This window comes from Centropristis striata, chromosome 10, assembly GCF_030273125.1.
Source record: "Centropristis striata isolate RG_2023a ecotype Rhode Island chromosome 10, C.striata_1.0, whole genome shotgun sequence".
Lineage (NCBI taxonomy): Eukaryota > Metazoa > Chordata > Actinopteri > Perciformes > Serranidae > Centropristis > Centropristis striata.
In genome coordinates, this window is record NC_081526.1 from 3,733,233 (window position 1) to 3,751,424 (window position 18,192).

General features: G+C 36.8%; 1 protein-coding gene across 1 annotated transcript in view; it reads left to right on the top strand.

Annotated features, from left to right (window-relative positions):
- Positions 1-18,192, top strand: part of cps1 (carbamoyl-phosphate synthase 1, mitochondrial) — a 107,562-nt gene that overhangs the window by 63,100 nt on the left and 26,270 nt on the right. The window contains 5 exon segments of the mRNA XM_059342408.1: positions 5,095-5,170; positions 8,196-8,273; positions 13,900-14,007; positions 14,918-15,007; positions 15,332-15,502. Coding sequence (XP_059198391.1) covers positions 5,095-5,170; positions 8,196-8,273; positions 13,900-14,007; positions 14,918-15,007; positions 15,332-15,502 — 523 coding nt within the window.

Consider the following 18,192-nt stretch of genomic DNA (forward strand, 5'->3'; position numbering starts at 1 on the left):
AAAATGACAGAGTTTGTTTTCTTGTATTCAATATCTAGCCAGTAATGAGTATTAATAAATACAGGGAAGCAAATGATGCAGCTTTTGACTTCCTTAATAAATAATCCACAGACTTATTGCTAACAGAGTAAAATATAAGTTTATTTTGGTGATTAATGAACTCTATTCAGCTGATTTAAAGCTGCAGTGAGCGTTGTGTCCAGCAGGTGGCGTGCTGACACTCTGTATCCAGCAGGTCTCTGTCACAGCATGAGGGGAGTCTGGATTTATATTAAAAAAAAGGTTTTACATGCAGCCGTGCTCTTGTTTTAAAAGTGATTGTGTCTGTGCTTGTTAAGCAGCGAGCGTCATGCAGTAGGTCACATAAAACCTCCAGATATCAAATATCAGATATCAGGTCATTTAATCCAGCAGTGTTTAAGGCTTCCACTTCATCTGGAAGGAGACAGAATCATATTATTATTAATAACACAGTTTATATATTATACAGTTGGTTTTAGTTCACAACGTGAATTTATTCTACATCTGTTGAATAGAGAGATCACTGTCTCCTCTCCTTGTTTCCTCTCCTTGTGTCCTTCCCTTGTTTCCTGTCCTCTCTCCACCTCTCTTTTTCTTGTTTCCTCTCATCCTCTCATCCTCTTGTCTCCTCGTCTCCTCTCCTTGTTTCCTCTCCTCTCTCTTCTGTCTCCTCTACTTGTTTCCTCTCCTCTCTCCTCCTCTCCTTCCCTTGTTTCCTCTCCTCTCGTCTCATCTCGTCTCCTCTCCTTCTCTCCTCTCCTTGTCTCCTCTCCTCCACTCATCTCCTCGTCTCCTCTTGTCGTGTCTCCTCTCCTGTCCTTGTTTCCTCTCCTCTCCCCACCTTTCCTTTCCTTGTTTCCTCTCCTCTCCTCTCTCCACCTCTCCTTTCCTTGTTTCCTCTCCTCTCTCCTCTGTCTCCTCTCCTTGTTTCCTCTCCTCGCCTTTCTCCACCTCTCCTTTCCTTGATTCCTCTCCTCTCTCCTTTCCTCTCCTTGTTTCCTCTCCTCTCTCCACCTCTCCTTTCCTTGATTCCTCTCCTCTCTCCTCTGTCTCCTCTCGTCTCCTCTCCTTGTTTCCTCACCTCTCTCCACCTCTCCTTTCCTTGTTTCCTCTCCTCTCTCCTTGTCTCTTCTCGTCTCCTCTCCTCTCTCCACCTCTCATTTCCTTGTTTCCTCTCCTCTCCTCTCCTCCTCTCATTTCCTTGTTCCTCTCCTCTCTCCTCGTCTCGTCTCGTCTCCTCCCCTCTTCTCTCCTCTCCTTGTTTCCTTCCCTTGTTTCCTCTCCTCTCTTCAACTCTCCTTTCCTCTCCTCTCCACCTCTCATTTCCTTGATTCCTCTCCTTTCTCCTTTCCTTGTTTCCTCTCCTCTCTCCTCGTCTCCTCCCCTCTTCTCTTCTCTCCTTGTTTCCTCTCCTCTCTCCTCGTCTCCTCCCCTCTTCTCTTCTCTCCTTGTTTCCTCTCGTCTCGTCTCGTCTCCTCCCCTCTCCTCTCCTCTCCTTGTTTCCTTCCCTTGTTTCCTTTCCTCTCCTCTCCTCTCCTCTCCTCATCAGTGTAGGTTGAACTCCCCCTGGTCTCCTTTCCTCTCCTTGTCTCCTCTCCTAAAGCGTCCTCCCTGTTCCCTTTGACTCTCTTGTTAATGCTTTCTGAATGTTCCTCTCAGCCTCGCTACAGACACACTCTCCTCCTGTCACATTCAAGCATCATTTTTTTATAACCTTACACACACTGACACGAACCAAAAGCTCACAAAAGTTTGTTGTATTCAGCCCTAAACTAAACTCGCATCCTAACTTAAAAGGAAGATTTCTATACCCTTTATATCTTATGTGCATACTTACATTCCCTTTGGATATGAGAATATAATAAGTATATTTCTGTACGTGCTCGATATAACTGTACAATGATGCACACAAGCAATCAGGCGGCTTTCAAACTTTCTATTTCTGCCATTTTATCTAAACGTCTTCTTTATGAATATTAAACTTTTTGGAAAGTGTCTCATTTCCTCACTGTTTACAAGCTCTGAGTGAAATGCAAATAGACAGTAGTTGTAAGGAATCCCTCTCCCTGTGTGGGAGAGAAGTAATAAACCCAGGCATGAAAATTACCTCTCTCACTTTCAGAAAAAAACAATCAAGGGAATTTATTGTGATCCTGTTGTTTTAGAACTGTAATAACTGTTGATTTCCTCTTTTTACTCTGTGGATTTTTAGGTGTTTACGTGTTGGAATTTGAAATTAAATTTGGATGTGCTGGTGAACCAATGTGTTAAACCATTGGGCCCCATAAATAATTTTTGTTCACAGACCATAAAATGACTCCCTAAAATGTGTACTCTGGAGCTTTTAATTTGAAAATATTTTGATCATTGGCCATAGCTTAAATTATATAATATTTGAGAGAAAGCAGCCAGATCTAGATTGATAAATAGTACTACAGGTAAAAAGAAATATGCATTTTTTCATGACGAATAAAAGACACAAAACGACTAAAAAAAAGACACAAAATGACTAAAAAAAGACACAAAATGACTAACCAAAGACACAGAAAGACACAAAATGACCAAAAAAAGACACAAAATGACCAAAAAAAGACACAAAATGACCAAAAAAAGACACAAAAAACCACAAAATGAACTGTAATAACTGTTGATTTCCTCTTTTTACTCTGTGGATTTTTTAGGTGTTTACGTGTTGGAATTTGAAATTAAATTTGGATGTGCTGGTGAACCAATGTGTTAAACCATTGGGCCACATAAATAATTTTTGTTCACAGACCATAAAATGACTCGCTAAAATGTGTACTCCGGAGCTTTTAATTTGAAAATATTTTGATCATTGGCCATAGCTTAAATTATATAATATTTGAGAGAAAGCAGCCAGATCTAGATTGATAAATAGTACTACAGGTAAAAAGAAATATGCATTTTTTTAAATTTGGGGTCACCTATCCACATTATACCACATTAATACCAATGGGAACATCAACCATATACGGTATTACTCTTATTCTTACTTTTTAGATCCAGTGTTTGGTTTTTTTTAGGACAATTTCACAGCAGTTTCTTTAAAATGTCTCTTTGCACTCTATAGAGAAGGGAAGTGGTCTATCTTCTTTAAGATAACAATGTCTCGACCACTTGTTACTCAAGTGATTACCAAAGTCAAGTCATGACTTTTGGTTATCCACTGGTACAAAAACATAATTTTGATCATTTTAAGGGAAACATACGACGGCGTATTAGGGCCAAGTATGTGAAAAAACAACAAAAAAGAACAGACCTGGGGAGGGGGGCAATATTTAGAGAAAAAAGTTGCAAATTTACAAGATTAAAGTGACAAATTTGCAAGAATAAAATCGCAGGTTTACAAGATTTAAAGTGGCAAATGTGCAGAAAAAAAGGTGCAGATTTATGAGATTAAAAATAGCAAATTTGCGAGAAAAAAGTTGCAGGTTTACAAGATTAAAAGTGGCAAATTTGCAGGAAAAAAGTCGCAGATTTACAAGATTAAAACAGGCAAATCTGCAGAAAAAAAGGTGCAGATTAATGAGATTAAAAGTAGCAAATTTGCGAGAAAAAAGTTTTAATCTTGTAAATTTGTGACTGTTTTTCTTGCAGATTTACCTCTTTAAATCTCGTAAATCTGTGACTTTTTTTCTCGTAGATTTGCCACTTTTTTTTTCATAAATCTGCGACTTTTTTCCTTGCAAATTTGCCACTTTTTTCTCTTAAATCTGCAAAAAAAATTCTTGCAAATTTGCCACTTTTAATCTTGAAAATCTGCAACTTTTTTTCTTGTAGATTTGCCTCTTTAAATCTCATAAATCTGCAACTTTTTTCTCGCAAATTTGCCACTTTTAATCTCGTAAATCTGCAACTTTTTTCTCGTAGATTTGCCTCTTTAAATCTCGTAAATCTGCAACTTTTTTCTCACAGATTTGCCTCTTAAAATCTCATAAATCTGCAACTTTTTTCTTGCAAAAAATATGAATATGATATAAAAGTGTATTTGTGTGTGAATTAGAATTTTTAAACAGCAGTTAAATGGCCTTTTAGACATCTTTTGAAACATTTATAGATGATGGAGATGGAGTTCGTTGCCAGATTGGGAAAGATATTCCATCATTTAGTCCCTAAATGAAACAATAAATTAACCTCTTCATGTAAGAAATCTAAAGATTTCAGATTCATCCTTTATTAATCCCAGAATGAGGAAATTCAACCTCTGCATTTAACCCATCCTTTTTTTATTTTTTTATACACCAGTGAATGCACCATGCAAGGTGAAGTGGGCTCCACATAACTGCGCCCAGCATTAATAAAAGGCTCTTCATTGAGTGCTGACCTATTTTTTCATGCTCAGGGCCATTATATAAACATATTTTTTACCCTTTATAATATATGGAAAACAGTATAAAAGAATACGTTTCTAAACGATTGGATTAATTTGAAAATTCAGAGAACAGTCGTGCAGAAACTAGATGGCATCCGAGTCAAGGATATGCTTTTTATGAGTCTTCTATCTGAATCTGAAGGGTCAGTATTCAGTTTGTGGCTGGACATATGTCTGCCCCTGAGCAATAACGGCTAATAAATAAAGATCTGACCCCGAGCCTGTGGCCTTCCTCTGTCCTGTTTCTCTCCATTTAAAAAAAAAAAAAAAGGAGGATAGCCCAGCTATAGCCGTCTAAAATCAAAAACAACAACAACAACCACCACAACAAAACTACCCTAAATCTGTTGTTTTTTAATGACTAAGTTCTGAACTCGTTTTTCAAGAGCCTCGAGTGCTTTTCGACCTAAATAGCTCTTCTTCTCTCTCTCTCTTCATCCCTCTCTCTCTCGCTCCTCATCTTGACTGTTTCCAGACCTTGTTCCCGATGGTAATAGTGATGCAACGAAGAGATAATGAGTGTTTTGAACGATCATTTGAAGCTCGTATGTTCTCCTGTTTGCTTGCTTCTCTTCCTCTCCTGTGGCCTTTTGTTTTCTCTCGCTCACTCTCTTTTCTCTCTCTCTCTCTCTCTCTCTCTCTCTCTCTCTCTCTCTTTCCCGCCTGAATCATCCCTCTAGTGGCTCTGCGATGAACGTGGTGTACGGAGAAGAGGAGATGAAACGCTTCCTGGAGGAGGCCACTCAGGTGTCCCAGGTGAGATCCCTGTTAGCTCGGCGTGAGCGTGTCTGCACATGTTGCCTCCATAAGTCACACTTTAGCTTTTTCATTTTTCACTTGTCCTAACATGCTCATACAGAACAATCCAAGACAAGTGATCACTCTCACACACACCTAAACGCACACACACACACACACACACACACACACACACTTATGCTGGTTTTCATACGTCATGGGGACCCCAGTTTCAATCATCACTTGTGGGGACCACCCTTTCTAGAGGTTGTAGAGAGCTGAAAAAAATTGAGTAAACTTGCCATAGCTTAGTTAGCCTACACTGCAAAAAAAAAAAAAAGTTGGCTGAACTCAAAATTTCAAGGCAACAAACTTCGATAAAATTTTAAGTTGAATAATTAAACTAAATATTTTAAGTTTTGTTTTTGAGTTTGCTCAACTCCGAATTCAGATTTTTATCAACTCAACTGTAAGTTGTACTAACTTATAATTTTACATGTAGCTGTAACAAGCAGCGCTGCTAGCATCAGTTAGCCGCTAGCATCATTTAGCCGCTAGCATCACTTAGCCGCTAGCATCTCTTAGCCGCTAGCATCAGTTAGAACAGATGCTACCCTCATTGGAACAGTAAATTCCCTATCAAGGTTGTAATAGTTTGGGATTTTTTATTAGTTTTAGTTTTTAATTTCGTTGTGGTTTTTGGTTTCAAATTCAGTTAGTTTTTAGAGCAAGTTTGATAGTTTTAGTTATAGTGATAGTTTTTTTGAAAAGCTTTAGTTTTAGTGTTAGTTGTAGTTTTTTGTAATGGGGTATTTGTTGGGTGGGAGATTAAAAGAGGTCACAGTAAATTTTGTCTTTATTTCCTTTGTCTCATCCATCTTCATTATGTATGAAAAATGTTGACAAAGACGAAAATTAAGGACGTTTTCACTATAATTTTAGTTTAGTTTCGTTTAATTTGTTTGTTTTTGTAACCACACAATACAGTTTCAGTTAATTATCATTATCATGTAACCTTTAACCCTTAAAACAAAGTCTGAAATCTCTAAAAAGCCTTTAAAGAAGTGAGGACCGGCCGAAATGTCCTCACTTTGCAAAAATGTCCTTAAAAACGTGTTCTGGTCCTCACTATGTAGGAAGTACAAGAACACACACACACACACACACACACACACTCAGACTCTTGTTGCGTTCTCCCTCTGCTTTCAATTAACTGATGCTAGCAGCTGTCATGGCTGTTGGCGACTATTGTCTGAGCATCTCTACTTCACTGAACCTCCGGGTGGCTCTGGGGCACCTGGACCCTCCGAGGGCCCCTACCTGGGACTACAGGCACACACACACACACACACACATACACACATGTCCATACTGTATATTACTCTCAAAGGAAGTGTGTTAAAAGTAGTTTTGCAGGTTTTAATACAGTACCAATGAAATAATCTTGTATTACTGTATAAAAGAAGAGTGAATAGCGAAGCTACGGTGGCCCTGAGAGCTCACAGCGCTAAAAAACTTCCAGTGAGAAGTAGGGTAATTTTCTCATAGACTTCTATACTATCTGACTTGTTTTGCAACCAGCTGAGTCGCCTCCTGCTGGCCGTTAGAAAGAATGCAGGTCTCCTGCTTCATACGGTGGCCCTGAGAGCTCACAGAGCTGCAACTGAAGAAAACACATGCAAATACACAAAACACAAGCAAACTGAGAAAACATCTTCATCAATCTGACAACACAAGAGCAGCATTTAGAAAACGCTGCAAAGACCACAACACAAAACAATAAAAAAAAGAGCTGCAAATAGACCACAACACAACACAATAAACCAGCAAGACCAAGACCAACTTGATGCCGTTGAGAGAGAAAAAGTGTATCATTTATTTATTTGAATTGTTTAACTGCAATGTGATTGATACGGGCTAACGCTAGCGGGCTAATGCTAGCGGGCTAATGCTAGCGGGCTAATGCTAGCGGGCTAACGCTACATATCACGTTGTAACATAAATATATCATTATCATGAAATAACGTGATAATTTCACATTATAACGTGAAATTATAATTATCTTGAAAGATCATGATAATATCACACGTGTGTCCAGACGTGTGCATCACTTTTAAGAGTCCTCTGGAAACACTTCTGTTGTGTTGTGGTCTTTGCAGCGTTTTCTAAATGCTGTTCTTGTGTTGTCAAATTGATGAAGATGTTTTCTCAGTTTGCTTGTGTTTTGTGTATTTGCATGTGTTTTCTTAAGTTGCAGCTCTGTGAGCTCTCAGGGCCACCGTATGAAGCAGGAGACCTGCATTCTTTCTAACGGCCAGCAGGAGGCGACTCAGCTGGTTGCAAAACAAGCCAGATTGTATAGAAATGTATGAGAAAATTACCCTACTTCTCACTGGAATTTTTTTTTACCTCAGTCGACATTTACCTAATGAGTTCATGGTCTCAAATGCAGGTTCTTCTTCTTCATAATAATAATTATATATTTAATTTGTATAGCGCTTTTCAAGACACCCAAAGACGCTTAACAGCCAATAACGTATACATAAACATACATAAGACAGAATTCATACAGCATGATGTTCATTTTGTGAATAATGGCCCCATTTAAAATTTAATAAAACCCTGAATACCAAAAAGTTGGGACACTGAGTAAAAACAAATTTTGTTTTATTATTTTTGCTTTTTCTGGCTCTGTATTATAGCATATTGGATTCATCATCATGTCCATGTTCTAATTTTAGGGCATCAAATGTAAATTGGGGTTTTTTTTGTCTGTAGCAACAATAGCAGAAAAAGTACTGGCTCGATTTTCATTAAACTTGGTGGAAGAGTGTTGCATTGAACGAGGAAGAACTCATTAACTTTGGAGTGTTTCTGAATCATACAAAGGGGAGAAAACATGATTTTTTTCCACTTTTTTTTAGCATCATGAGATAATGCATGGCCTTCTCTGATGTCTGTGCTCTCCAAATGTCCTTCTAGATCAAGTTGAGTTATTTTCTCAATGATTCTCTGATATAACAACCTGCTGTCTTCTCTCCAGGAGCATCCAGTCGTCATCACCAAGTTCATCCGTGGTGCCAGAGAGGTGGAGATGGACGCTGTGGCCAAAGACGGCAAGGTGAGACATTACTGACACGTTTCCTTCAACTGTAGAACTATTTATCAATCTACACTCATGGAAAAAAATGATTAGACCACCCTTTTCCTTCGATTTCTTGTCCATTTTAATGCCTGGCGCAACTAAATGTACATTTGTTTGGACAAATATAATGATAACAACAAAAAAAACTCACAAGAGTTTAATTTAAGAGCTGATATCTAGACATTTAACATGGTTTTATTGATAATAGCCAAAAATATTAGCAAGAAAACCATGTTAAATGTCTAGATCAAATAAAAACACAAAATACCATTTTTGGCATACTCGGTGTAGCTGCTAAAAAAAGCTATATCAAGTAAATGGCTTAAGCCCACCTATAGACGAGTGGTATGACATCATCTATGAATTTTTTGTAATGGAAAGAATCACTTTCTCTGTTAGGCTTCAGAAAGCAAAATGTGTCTTTTTTTAGTTATGTTGTGTCTTTTTTTTTGGTCATTTTGTATCTTTTTTGTCTTTTTGTGTCTTTTTTGGTCATTTGTGTCTTTTTGTGTATTTTTTGTGTCTTTTTTGGTCATTTAGTGTCTGTTGTGGCTAGAAGTTGAATACAAGAAAACAAACTCTGTTATGGTTATTTGCCCAAAATTGGTCATTTTGTGTCTTTTTTTTTAGTCATTTTGTGTCTTTCTGTGTCTTTGTTTAGTCGTTTTGTGTCTTTTTTTCGTCATTTTGTGTCTTTTTAAGTCATTTTGTGTCTTTTTTGGTCATTTTGTGTCTTTTTTTAGTCATTTTGTGTCTTTTTTTAGTTATTTTGTGTCTTTCTTTGGTCATTTTGTATGTTTTTTGTCATTATGTGTCTTTTTTGGTCATTTGTGTCTTTTTGTGTCTTTTTTTTTGTACTTTCGTGTCTGTTGTGTCTCTTTTATTGATTTTGTGTATTTTTTTGGTCATTTTGTGTCTTCTGTGGTTTCTTTTTGGTTATTCTGTTTTCTCATTTTGTGTCTTTTTGTGTCTTTTTTAGTTATTTTGTGTCTTTTTTTGTGATTTTGTGTCTTTTTTTAGTTATTTTGTGTCTTTTTTGGTCATTTTGTGTCTTCTGTGTATTTTTTGTGGTTATTCTGTTTTCTCATTTTGTCTATTTTTTGGTCATTTTGTGTCTTTTTTTGTCATTTTGTGTCTTCTGTGTTTTTTTGTGGTTATTCTGTCTTCTCATTTTGTGTCTTTTTTAGTCTTTTTGTGTATTTTTTGGTCATTTTGTGTCTTTTTGTGTCTTTTTTTGGTCTGCTTTGTTTTTACGTCTGGATGTGATGAAGAAGCCATGCTTTGGCTCTTCTGGAGACTCCAGAAGGTTAAATATACAACATGCAGCAGAATAATTTGCTGCCTGCAGTAATTACACAAAGCAGCAGCAGATTTGTGAGCGTGGTTTTGTTTAGAATGTGACTGGTGAGGAAATCTTCTCCATAATGTAACATAATGTTGAACACTTTCACAGCGCAGCAGCCTGGAAAACAACATTATTTGTAGTGTGCTTTTATTCATATTGACACCCTGTTTGACCATGTTTTCATTTATAACAGCATCATTGTTATTCATCTCTGCAGCTTGGCATTATTCAGTCCTCCATTATTTTTCAGTTTAAATGGAGAGGTAGGACAGATATTGAGCCCAACAGATGAATAAAGTGGAAGTAATCTCATTCATCTTTGGTGAAAAGACATTACAGCCTCGACAGATCTGATTGGGAGAATGGAATACATTAAAACCAAAATGCAGGAAAGTGGTGATACTAAATGAATTTTTCTTTTTTAGATTAGATCAGTTTAGGCCGTATTGAAATGATTCTTGTTCAGCAAACTGTTTTCATATCTGATTGACATGCACCACAGATCTGTCATTTTCTTCTGCTTTATTTTCTCAGTCTGCTTCTGCTCTGTTATACATGTAACTGTACATATACTATTCCATACACACTGTTTGCCAGGGGTCTCAAACTCAAATTACCTGGGGGCCTCTGGAGGCAGTATCAAAATGACCAAAAAAAGACATGAAATGACAGAAAAAAATCTAAATTACTTAAAAAAGATACAAAATGACCCAAAAAAAGACACAAAATTACTTAAAAAGACACAAAATTACTGAAAAAAACACTAAATTACTTTAAAAAGACACAAAATGACAAAAAAGACACAAAATGACCAAGCAATACACAGAATTACCAAAAAAGACACATTTTAAAAAAAAAGACACAAAATGACCAAAAAAGACACAAAATAACATAAAAAACGAAATTACTTAAAAAAGAAACAAAATGACCAAAAAAAGACACATAATTATTAAAAAGGACACAAAATTATTTTAAAAAGACACAGAATTATTAAAAAAGACACAAAATTATAAAAAAAAATAAAGGGACCTTCCACACACAACACGGTAAAGTGCCATTCATATAAAACCTGAACAAGAGTTGATCCATAACAGTAAATAACTGTCTCGTCAGCATAGAAATGCACATTTGCATCGGACACATTTAGACCCAAGTCATTGATATAAATGATAAATAAGAGGGGCCCCAAAACAGAACCCTGTGGCACTACTGTTGTAGAAAGTGATTAGAAGATTAGATATGCAGGAGAGCCACATTTTAGAATGGAAATATCGCCGACGATCAGGTTAATTTAATCGTGGCGGCCAAAATTCGATAAATTGTGCAGCCCTAGTCAGGGATCGAACCTCCAACCTTCCGGTCAGTCTGTAGCCGCTCTACCAACTGGGACATTCTAACAAGATAATTGTTTTTCTCTGTGGAAAAGTGTATCTTACACTAATCTTTATTCATACAGTAATATTCATGCATCTTATGGCTGGAGGCAATCATTAAACTTATTTTATGTTCCACTGCACACATACTATTAGGGTGATTATAAGGACATACTTTATTAAACTAAATATATTTCACTTTTATATGAATAGACAATATAACAAAAATGAGGCACATAATATTTTCTATATTTTTAAACATATTTTTGATTCACAATTCCATTACTGTAATGCATCCAGATAAAAATTTCATGGTTTCCCCTGAAAATTGATGAGAAAAAATGGTTAAATGTTACGGTAATGATAGAATTGTTTGCATTAAAAATGTGTATATTTTAATAAAATACATTTTGGTGATACCAGCTACCTTTGAGCATATTTAAGTGCTAGTCAAGGGAAAAAAACAACCTTTTTGTTGTTGTTTTTTCATTTAAGAATGTGTTACGGTGATTAATTCAGCTCACAGTGTCTCTTAAAATGTCAGAAAATACCTTAAAATTATTTAAAAAGATTATAAATTCATATTTAACAGTGACTTTAGATTGTATAGGTTATAAAGGGTCAAAGAAAATATGTATTCAATGCTCTTGGATTATTGCTATGAGCTGCACCATGTTCATAAGAATCACCCCATTAGGAGAATAAAATGAAAATCTGCAGGTTACTCAGTATAAAGATGCACATGTGATTATGTATGCACACATTCTGTTTCTCTGTTTCTTCTATAAGGTAGAAAATCATCTAAAGAAACAGATCGGGCGAATGTAGCGAGCATATAGAAAAGGTAAATTGCAGAATGACATTTTAAATAGACTCCTGAGACGCACAGACGGATTATTCCTGCATGTTAAAGTTTTACACCGACAGTCGGCTCGTTTTCAAAACTTCTACAAGTTAATTGCTGGCACTGTAAGTCGCATTAGGCGACAGAGCTGCCGAGGTACTCGTCCTGTGTGTTTCTCTATTGTTTAGGCGGTGGGAGTCATTTCAAGGGTGTCAGTTGGAACGTGGGCAATCCAGTTGTATGGTAGATTTTCTCTCTCTACTTTCCCTGAATACAGCCCCTTCTTTATCTCCACTATCACATTAACAAGCTGTCCATTCATTGAATACCAAACAGGCCTCATTATTCCTGGCCAGACTGTGTGTGTAAGTGTGTGTGTGTGTGTGTGTGTCTGTGTGTAAGTGTGTGTGTGTGTGTGTGTGTGTGTGTGTGTGTGTGTGTGTGTGTGTGTTCTTGTACTTCCTACATAGTGAGGACCAGAACACGTTTTAACCAACAGAGTGAGGACATTTTTGCAAAGTGAGGACATTTCGGCCGGTCCACACTTCTTTAAAGGCTTTTTTTGAGATTTCAGACTTTGTTTTAAGGTTAAAGGTTCAATTAGGTTTATGTTTAAACCGAAACTGTATTGTGTGGTTACAAAAAGAAACTAAGTAAACTAAACTAAACTAAAATTACAGTGAAAATGTCCTTTGTTTTCCTCTTTTTTCATACATAATGAAGATGGATAAGGCAAAGGAAATGAAGGCAAAATTTACTGTGACCTCTTTTAATCTCCCACCCAACAAATACCCCATTACAAAAAAATAAAACTATGCTTTTAAAAAAAATAAAAAATATTTCTGTGTGTGTTTTCCTGTTCTTCCCACATAGTGAGGACCAGGACACGTTTTTAACCAACAGAGTGAGGACATTTTTGCAAAGTGAGGACATTTCGGCCGGTCCTCACTTCTTTAAAGGCTTTTTTTTTTAGATTTCAGACTTTGTTTTAAGGGTTAAAGGTTACATGATAATGATAATTAACTGAAACTGTATTGTGTGGTTACAAAACTAACTAAAATTATAGTGAAAATGTCCTTCATTTTCTTCTTTTTTCATACATAATGAAGATAGATAAGGCAAAGGAAATAAAGGCAAAATTTACCTCTTTTAATCTCCCACCCAACAAATACCCCATTACTAAAGCTAACACTAAAACTAAAGCATTTCGAAAAAAATAAATACTAAACTAAAACTAGCAAACTCACCCTAAAGACTCATTAAAACTAACTGGATTTGAAAAAAAAATTCACAACAAAATTAAAACTAATGAAAAATTCAAAACTATTATAACCTTGCAAGGGAATTCACTGTTCCAACGAGGGTCCTCACAAAGATAGAAGTACAAGAATGTGTGTGTGTGTGTGTGTGTGTGTGGGAGAGTGGAAAAGTCAGAGATAATACGTATTAATTACAGGCTCTATCTGAAGAGTGCTAATGAATGCTGTGGTTAGCAGCAGTTTAAATGAGCTAATGACACGGCAGTTCATTTACAGACACACACACACACACACACACACACACACACACACAGAGATACTTGCTGATACAAATCTCCTTTCCTGTGGGTGAAATGTTGAAAGTTATTCTTTTGACACTGTGTATCCATGAACATTGTTTCAGCCCATCAACAAACACACTCCCTTTGTTTCAAGCAGATTTCCAATCAAACACGACTGAATTTATTCATTTCCTGCAAATGCACAATTCAGCACTGACTGTTTTTAATGATCTGGCTCGCTATATGTTGGCTCTGCGGTTTTCTATAGTGTTTTGCGCTGTGACATACTGGTATAAACACATCAAATCTGGAGGCCATCTGCCTCTAAGTGTGAAAAACTCTCATCAGAGAACAGACCAAGGCTGTTGTTGAACTGCCTTGAGGAGGGATTTCTGTCGCTTATTACAGCTATGATCTGCATGCAAATGCTTTAAGTGTGACATAATCACTGTGTGTGTGTGTGTGTGTGTGTGTGTGTGTGTGTGTGTGTGTGTGTGCAGGTTCTGGTCCATGCTATAACAGAGCATGTGGAAGATGCAGGCGTCCACTCAGGAGACGCCACTCTGATGCTGCCGACCCAAACTATCAGCCAGGGGGCGCTGGAAAAGGTCAGTTAACCCTCTGAAGTCCAATTTTGTCAACTTCCTCTGCATTAATTTCTGTCTCTGTTCAGCATCTTTCAGTCTGTCCTTACATCACATGCATGGCTCCTTTTTCTCCACACAAACTTGGCTATCAGTCAGATTTTACATTTTATTTTAATTAACAAAGTATAAAGCTGCCAGGAACCCAAAATACAAACAAAAGACACATGTGTCTATGGAAATTTACCATTTTTTTTAAACCATTTATACACAAAAAAACAGCAGACAAAATAATGAATAATAAAACTACAAAACAGTCTATTTACATGTAAATTAAAATAAAATTCAAAATGGTAATAGTTTCATTTCATCAGCTTGTCTACATATTATATATAAATAAAGTTATTAGTGTTAATAAAACATGTTCAGTGTATTTTCAATGAATAGTTTGACTCCAGAGGGTTAAGTCACCTGCAGCATTCACACTCAAACCATACCAATTATATACCATCCTGTTCAAAATCTTAAGATCAGGGGGAGAATTTCAAGTATTCGACCAAAAAAGACACAAAATTACAAAAAAAAAAGGCACAAAATGACCAAAAAAGACACAAAATTACAAAAAAAAGCACAAAATGACCAAAAAAGACACAAAAGTACAAAAAATCCCTAATGTTACCATGCAAAAGACAAAAAAAACAAAACAATAAACAAAGCAGTAGGGGTTTGGATGTTGATTACCATGGCACATTTGAAGCTTTGAAGCATCAGATTCCCTAGAAACCAGCAGCTTCCCTCATATGTTGTGTGCATTTACACCCCAATTGTCATAATGCAAAACTGCTCTCCATTAGTGTTTATAGAGATATTGTGGTATGGGACTGTTCAGCCTCATCCATATTTTACCTGCCTGTTCTTTTTTCATTGCTCTCAGGTGAAGATTGCCACACGGAAAATTGCACAAGCATTTGAAATTTCGGGGCCCTTTAACACCCAATTTCTGGTTAAAGGCAACGATGTCATGGTAGGTAATATTTCTCCGGCTATGACTAAATGATAGATCGACATTTTCACACCTGGTTGCACCAAATGCAATTCACTCTCAAATTGAAATTGCCTTGTGTTTTTGCGAAGTTGGATGGATTTCATGATCAATGTTGTTGCCTAAAGACACAGGAAGCGTTTGTGCACACACACATTTTCCATTTGTACAGTATTTTATTTGCATTTCTGCATTGAGTGTGCTTCCTGTTTGATTGGTCTCATCCTATGTGTGCATTGATTAGTCTGCAGATATGAGCGTCTTTGTGCTTTTTTTAAATAACTGCTGTGTTGTGCACCTTTTCAGGTGATCGAGTGTAACCTGCGGGCATCACGCTCCTTCCCGTTTGTGTCAAAAACAATCGGTGTGGACTTCATCAGCGTGGCGACCAAAGTGATGGTTGGAGAGCCGCTGGACGAGGCCAGCCTGCCCTCGCTGGACAAACCCATCATCCCTGTAGACTACGTGGGCATCAAGGTGAGAAAGGAAACTCAAATAATAAAAAAATAAGTTTCATACGGTGGCCCTGAGAGCTCAAAGCGCTGCAACTTAAGAAAACACATGCAAATGCCAAAAAAAAACACAAGCAAATTGAGAAAACATCTCCATCAATAACTCAACTTCATCTAGAAGGACCTCAACCAAGGCCATGCATTATCTCACAATATTAAAAAAAGGTGGGGGAAAAAAATCATGTTTTCTCCCCTTTGTATGATTCAGAAACATTCCAAAGTTAATGAGTTCTTCCTTGGCCAATGCAACACTCTTCCACTAAATTTAATGAAAATCGAGCCAGTATTTTTTCTGTTATTGTTGCGACAGACAAAAAAAAAAAAGGAACCAAAAACCAATTTACATTTGATGCCCTAAACTTAGAACATCAACATGATGATAAATCCAATAAGCTGTGATACAGAGCCAGCAAAAGCAAAAATAATAAAACAAAATTAGCTTTTATTCAGTGTCCCAACTTTTTGGTATTCAGGGTTTTTATTAAATTTTAAATGGGGCCATAATTCACAAAATGAACATCATGCTGTATGAAGAAGAACTTGCAGTTGAGACCATAAACTCATTAGGTAAATGCTGACTGAGGTAATAAAAAAAATTCCAGTGAAAAGTAGGGTAATTTTCTCATAGACTTCTATACTATCTGACTTGTTTTGCAACCAGCTGAGTCGCCTCCTGCTGGCCGTTAGAAAGAATGCAGGTCTCCTGCTTCATACGGAGGCCCTGAGAGCTCACAGAGCTGCGGTTTAGGAAAAACATCCTTTATGACAAAAGGATTTTTAATGATACACAATTTCTTTTAAAGGGATTTTAAAGGCAGATTAATAAGGTAATTCCCTCACTTTAAATTGTAAACTGTTCTCAATCCATGTAGGTTTTATTTAACTATTAAAAACTTGAAAGTTTTAATTCTAACAAGCATAATAGTGATATCCTTTGGTTTCTTTTGTTCAGATATCTCCTACTTTCCTTTGTCTGAACAAAAGAAACCTAAGGATAATATTCAGAAGGAGACAAAATGAACTGAAGCACAATAGTGAGTTTAAGATGAATAACTTGTATAAAAACGTCCTAATAACTGTGTCTCTGAACTCTTTACAGCTTGATGTATTAGTCATGCTCAGAAAATTGCTTCCCATGTAAAGAGCCAGTCATGTATGATGGTTTAATAAATACTGCAGGTTCCGCTAGAACATCCTCCACTGGATCACATAACAAAGACCTCAATTACTGCTCCGTAGCTTTTACCTAGGCATGATGGGGGAGTAGACGGTGCTTTCACATGCCGGCTGGGAGGCTCAGACTTCTTAGATTGGGTAGGAGAGAATTTACGTGTCGCCAGCTGTTCCAAAGCTATTTTTTTTTCCAAAGTAATTTCTCCCTCTAATTACAACAGAGCTGCTGTAACAATGGCTGTAGTTTGGAGCCAATCACGCAGGTATAATCCCCCACTCTTCCCCACCACCTAAAGTTTTCAATTTCTAGTCTGCACAGTGGTGAGGAATATTAATCAGAGCTCTGAATACTCCAGGCGCCGGGCTTAAAAGACTTCTAGAGTTTACTTGGAGTCTATGATACAGACTTTATAGCTCCCGTCTAATGTGGGCTTCATTGGAAACGCTGCCACAATACATGACTGTTGTTTAACAAAGACGTTTTTAGTTTCTTTCTTTCCATTTAACACGTTTTTGTTGCCTTGTAAAGTGATCTTTTTTTCCAGAGGACACTAAAAAGTGATGGACACGTCTGGACATGCTTGATAATATCACATTATTTCAAGATAATTATGATTTCACGTCATAACGTCAGCCGCCGATCAATAGCATGCTAACGTTAGCCAGCGATCGATAGCATGCTAACGTTAGCCGGCGATCGATAGCGTGCTAGCTTTAGCGGGCTAGCAAGACCAACTGGGTGCCGTTGAGAGAGACCAACTGAAACATGAATCATTCATTTATTTGATTTGTTTAACTGCAATGTGATTGATACGGGCTAGCAGGCTAATGCTACATATTGAGTTATAACATGAAAATATCAATACATGGATGTTTTTAGTTTCTTTCTTCCCGTTTAACACGTTTTTGTTGCCCTGTAAAGTGATCTATTTAATTCTGAAGAGGCAGCTTTTTCAAAACCAACATGGCTCATTTCAAAATTTTGTTTCAAAACAAAACTTCTCCTCTGTTCTCTGACATGATTTTGACATCAGATGATTTGCTCCCACTTCATTTCACAGTGATGTTTGTTCGAACAGAGATACTGTTGTCTCATCTGTCACTGGATTTAAATGAATGCCTCTGACAGCAGTAAATGCAGAAAAATCTTACAGATCTAACATCTGTCATAAAAGGAATGTATAAAAATAAGACCGTCATCTGATAAGTCTAAAAATCAGACTTTTACAGAGAGATTTGTAGCTTTGTGGAGTTCATCTCTTCTTTTGGGGGGTTTCTCTTCCTTTCTTGCCTGCTAAACATGCTTGATACCTAAAATAAATACTACAATACATGTTAGAATGAGGGCCGGGACTCGATTAAAAAAAATATTTTTAATTAATTAGAGGCTTTGTATTTAATTAATTAATCGAAATTAATCGCATTTTAATATCGCACATAAATATTTGACCTGAGAACAGTGAGAAGTATTTTTTTTCACAT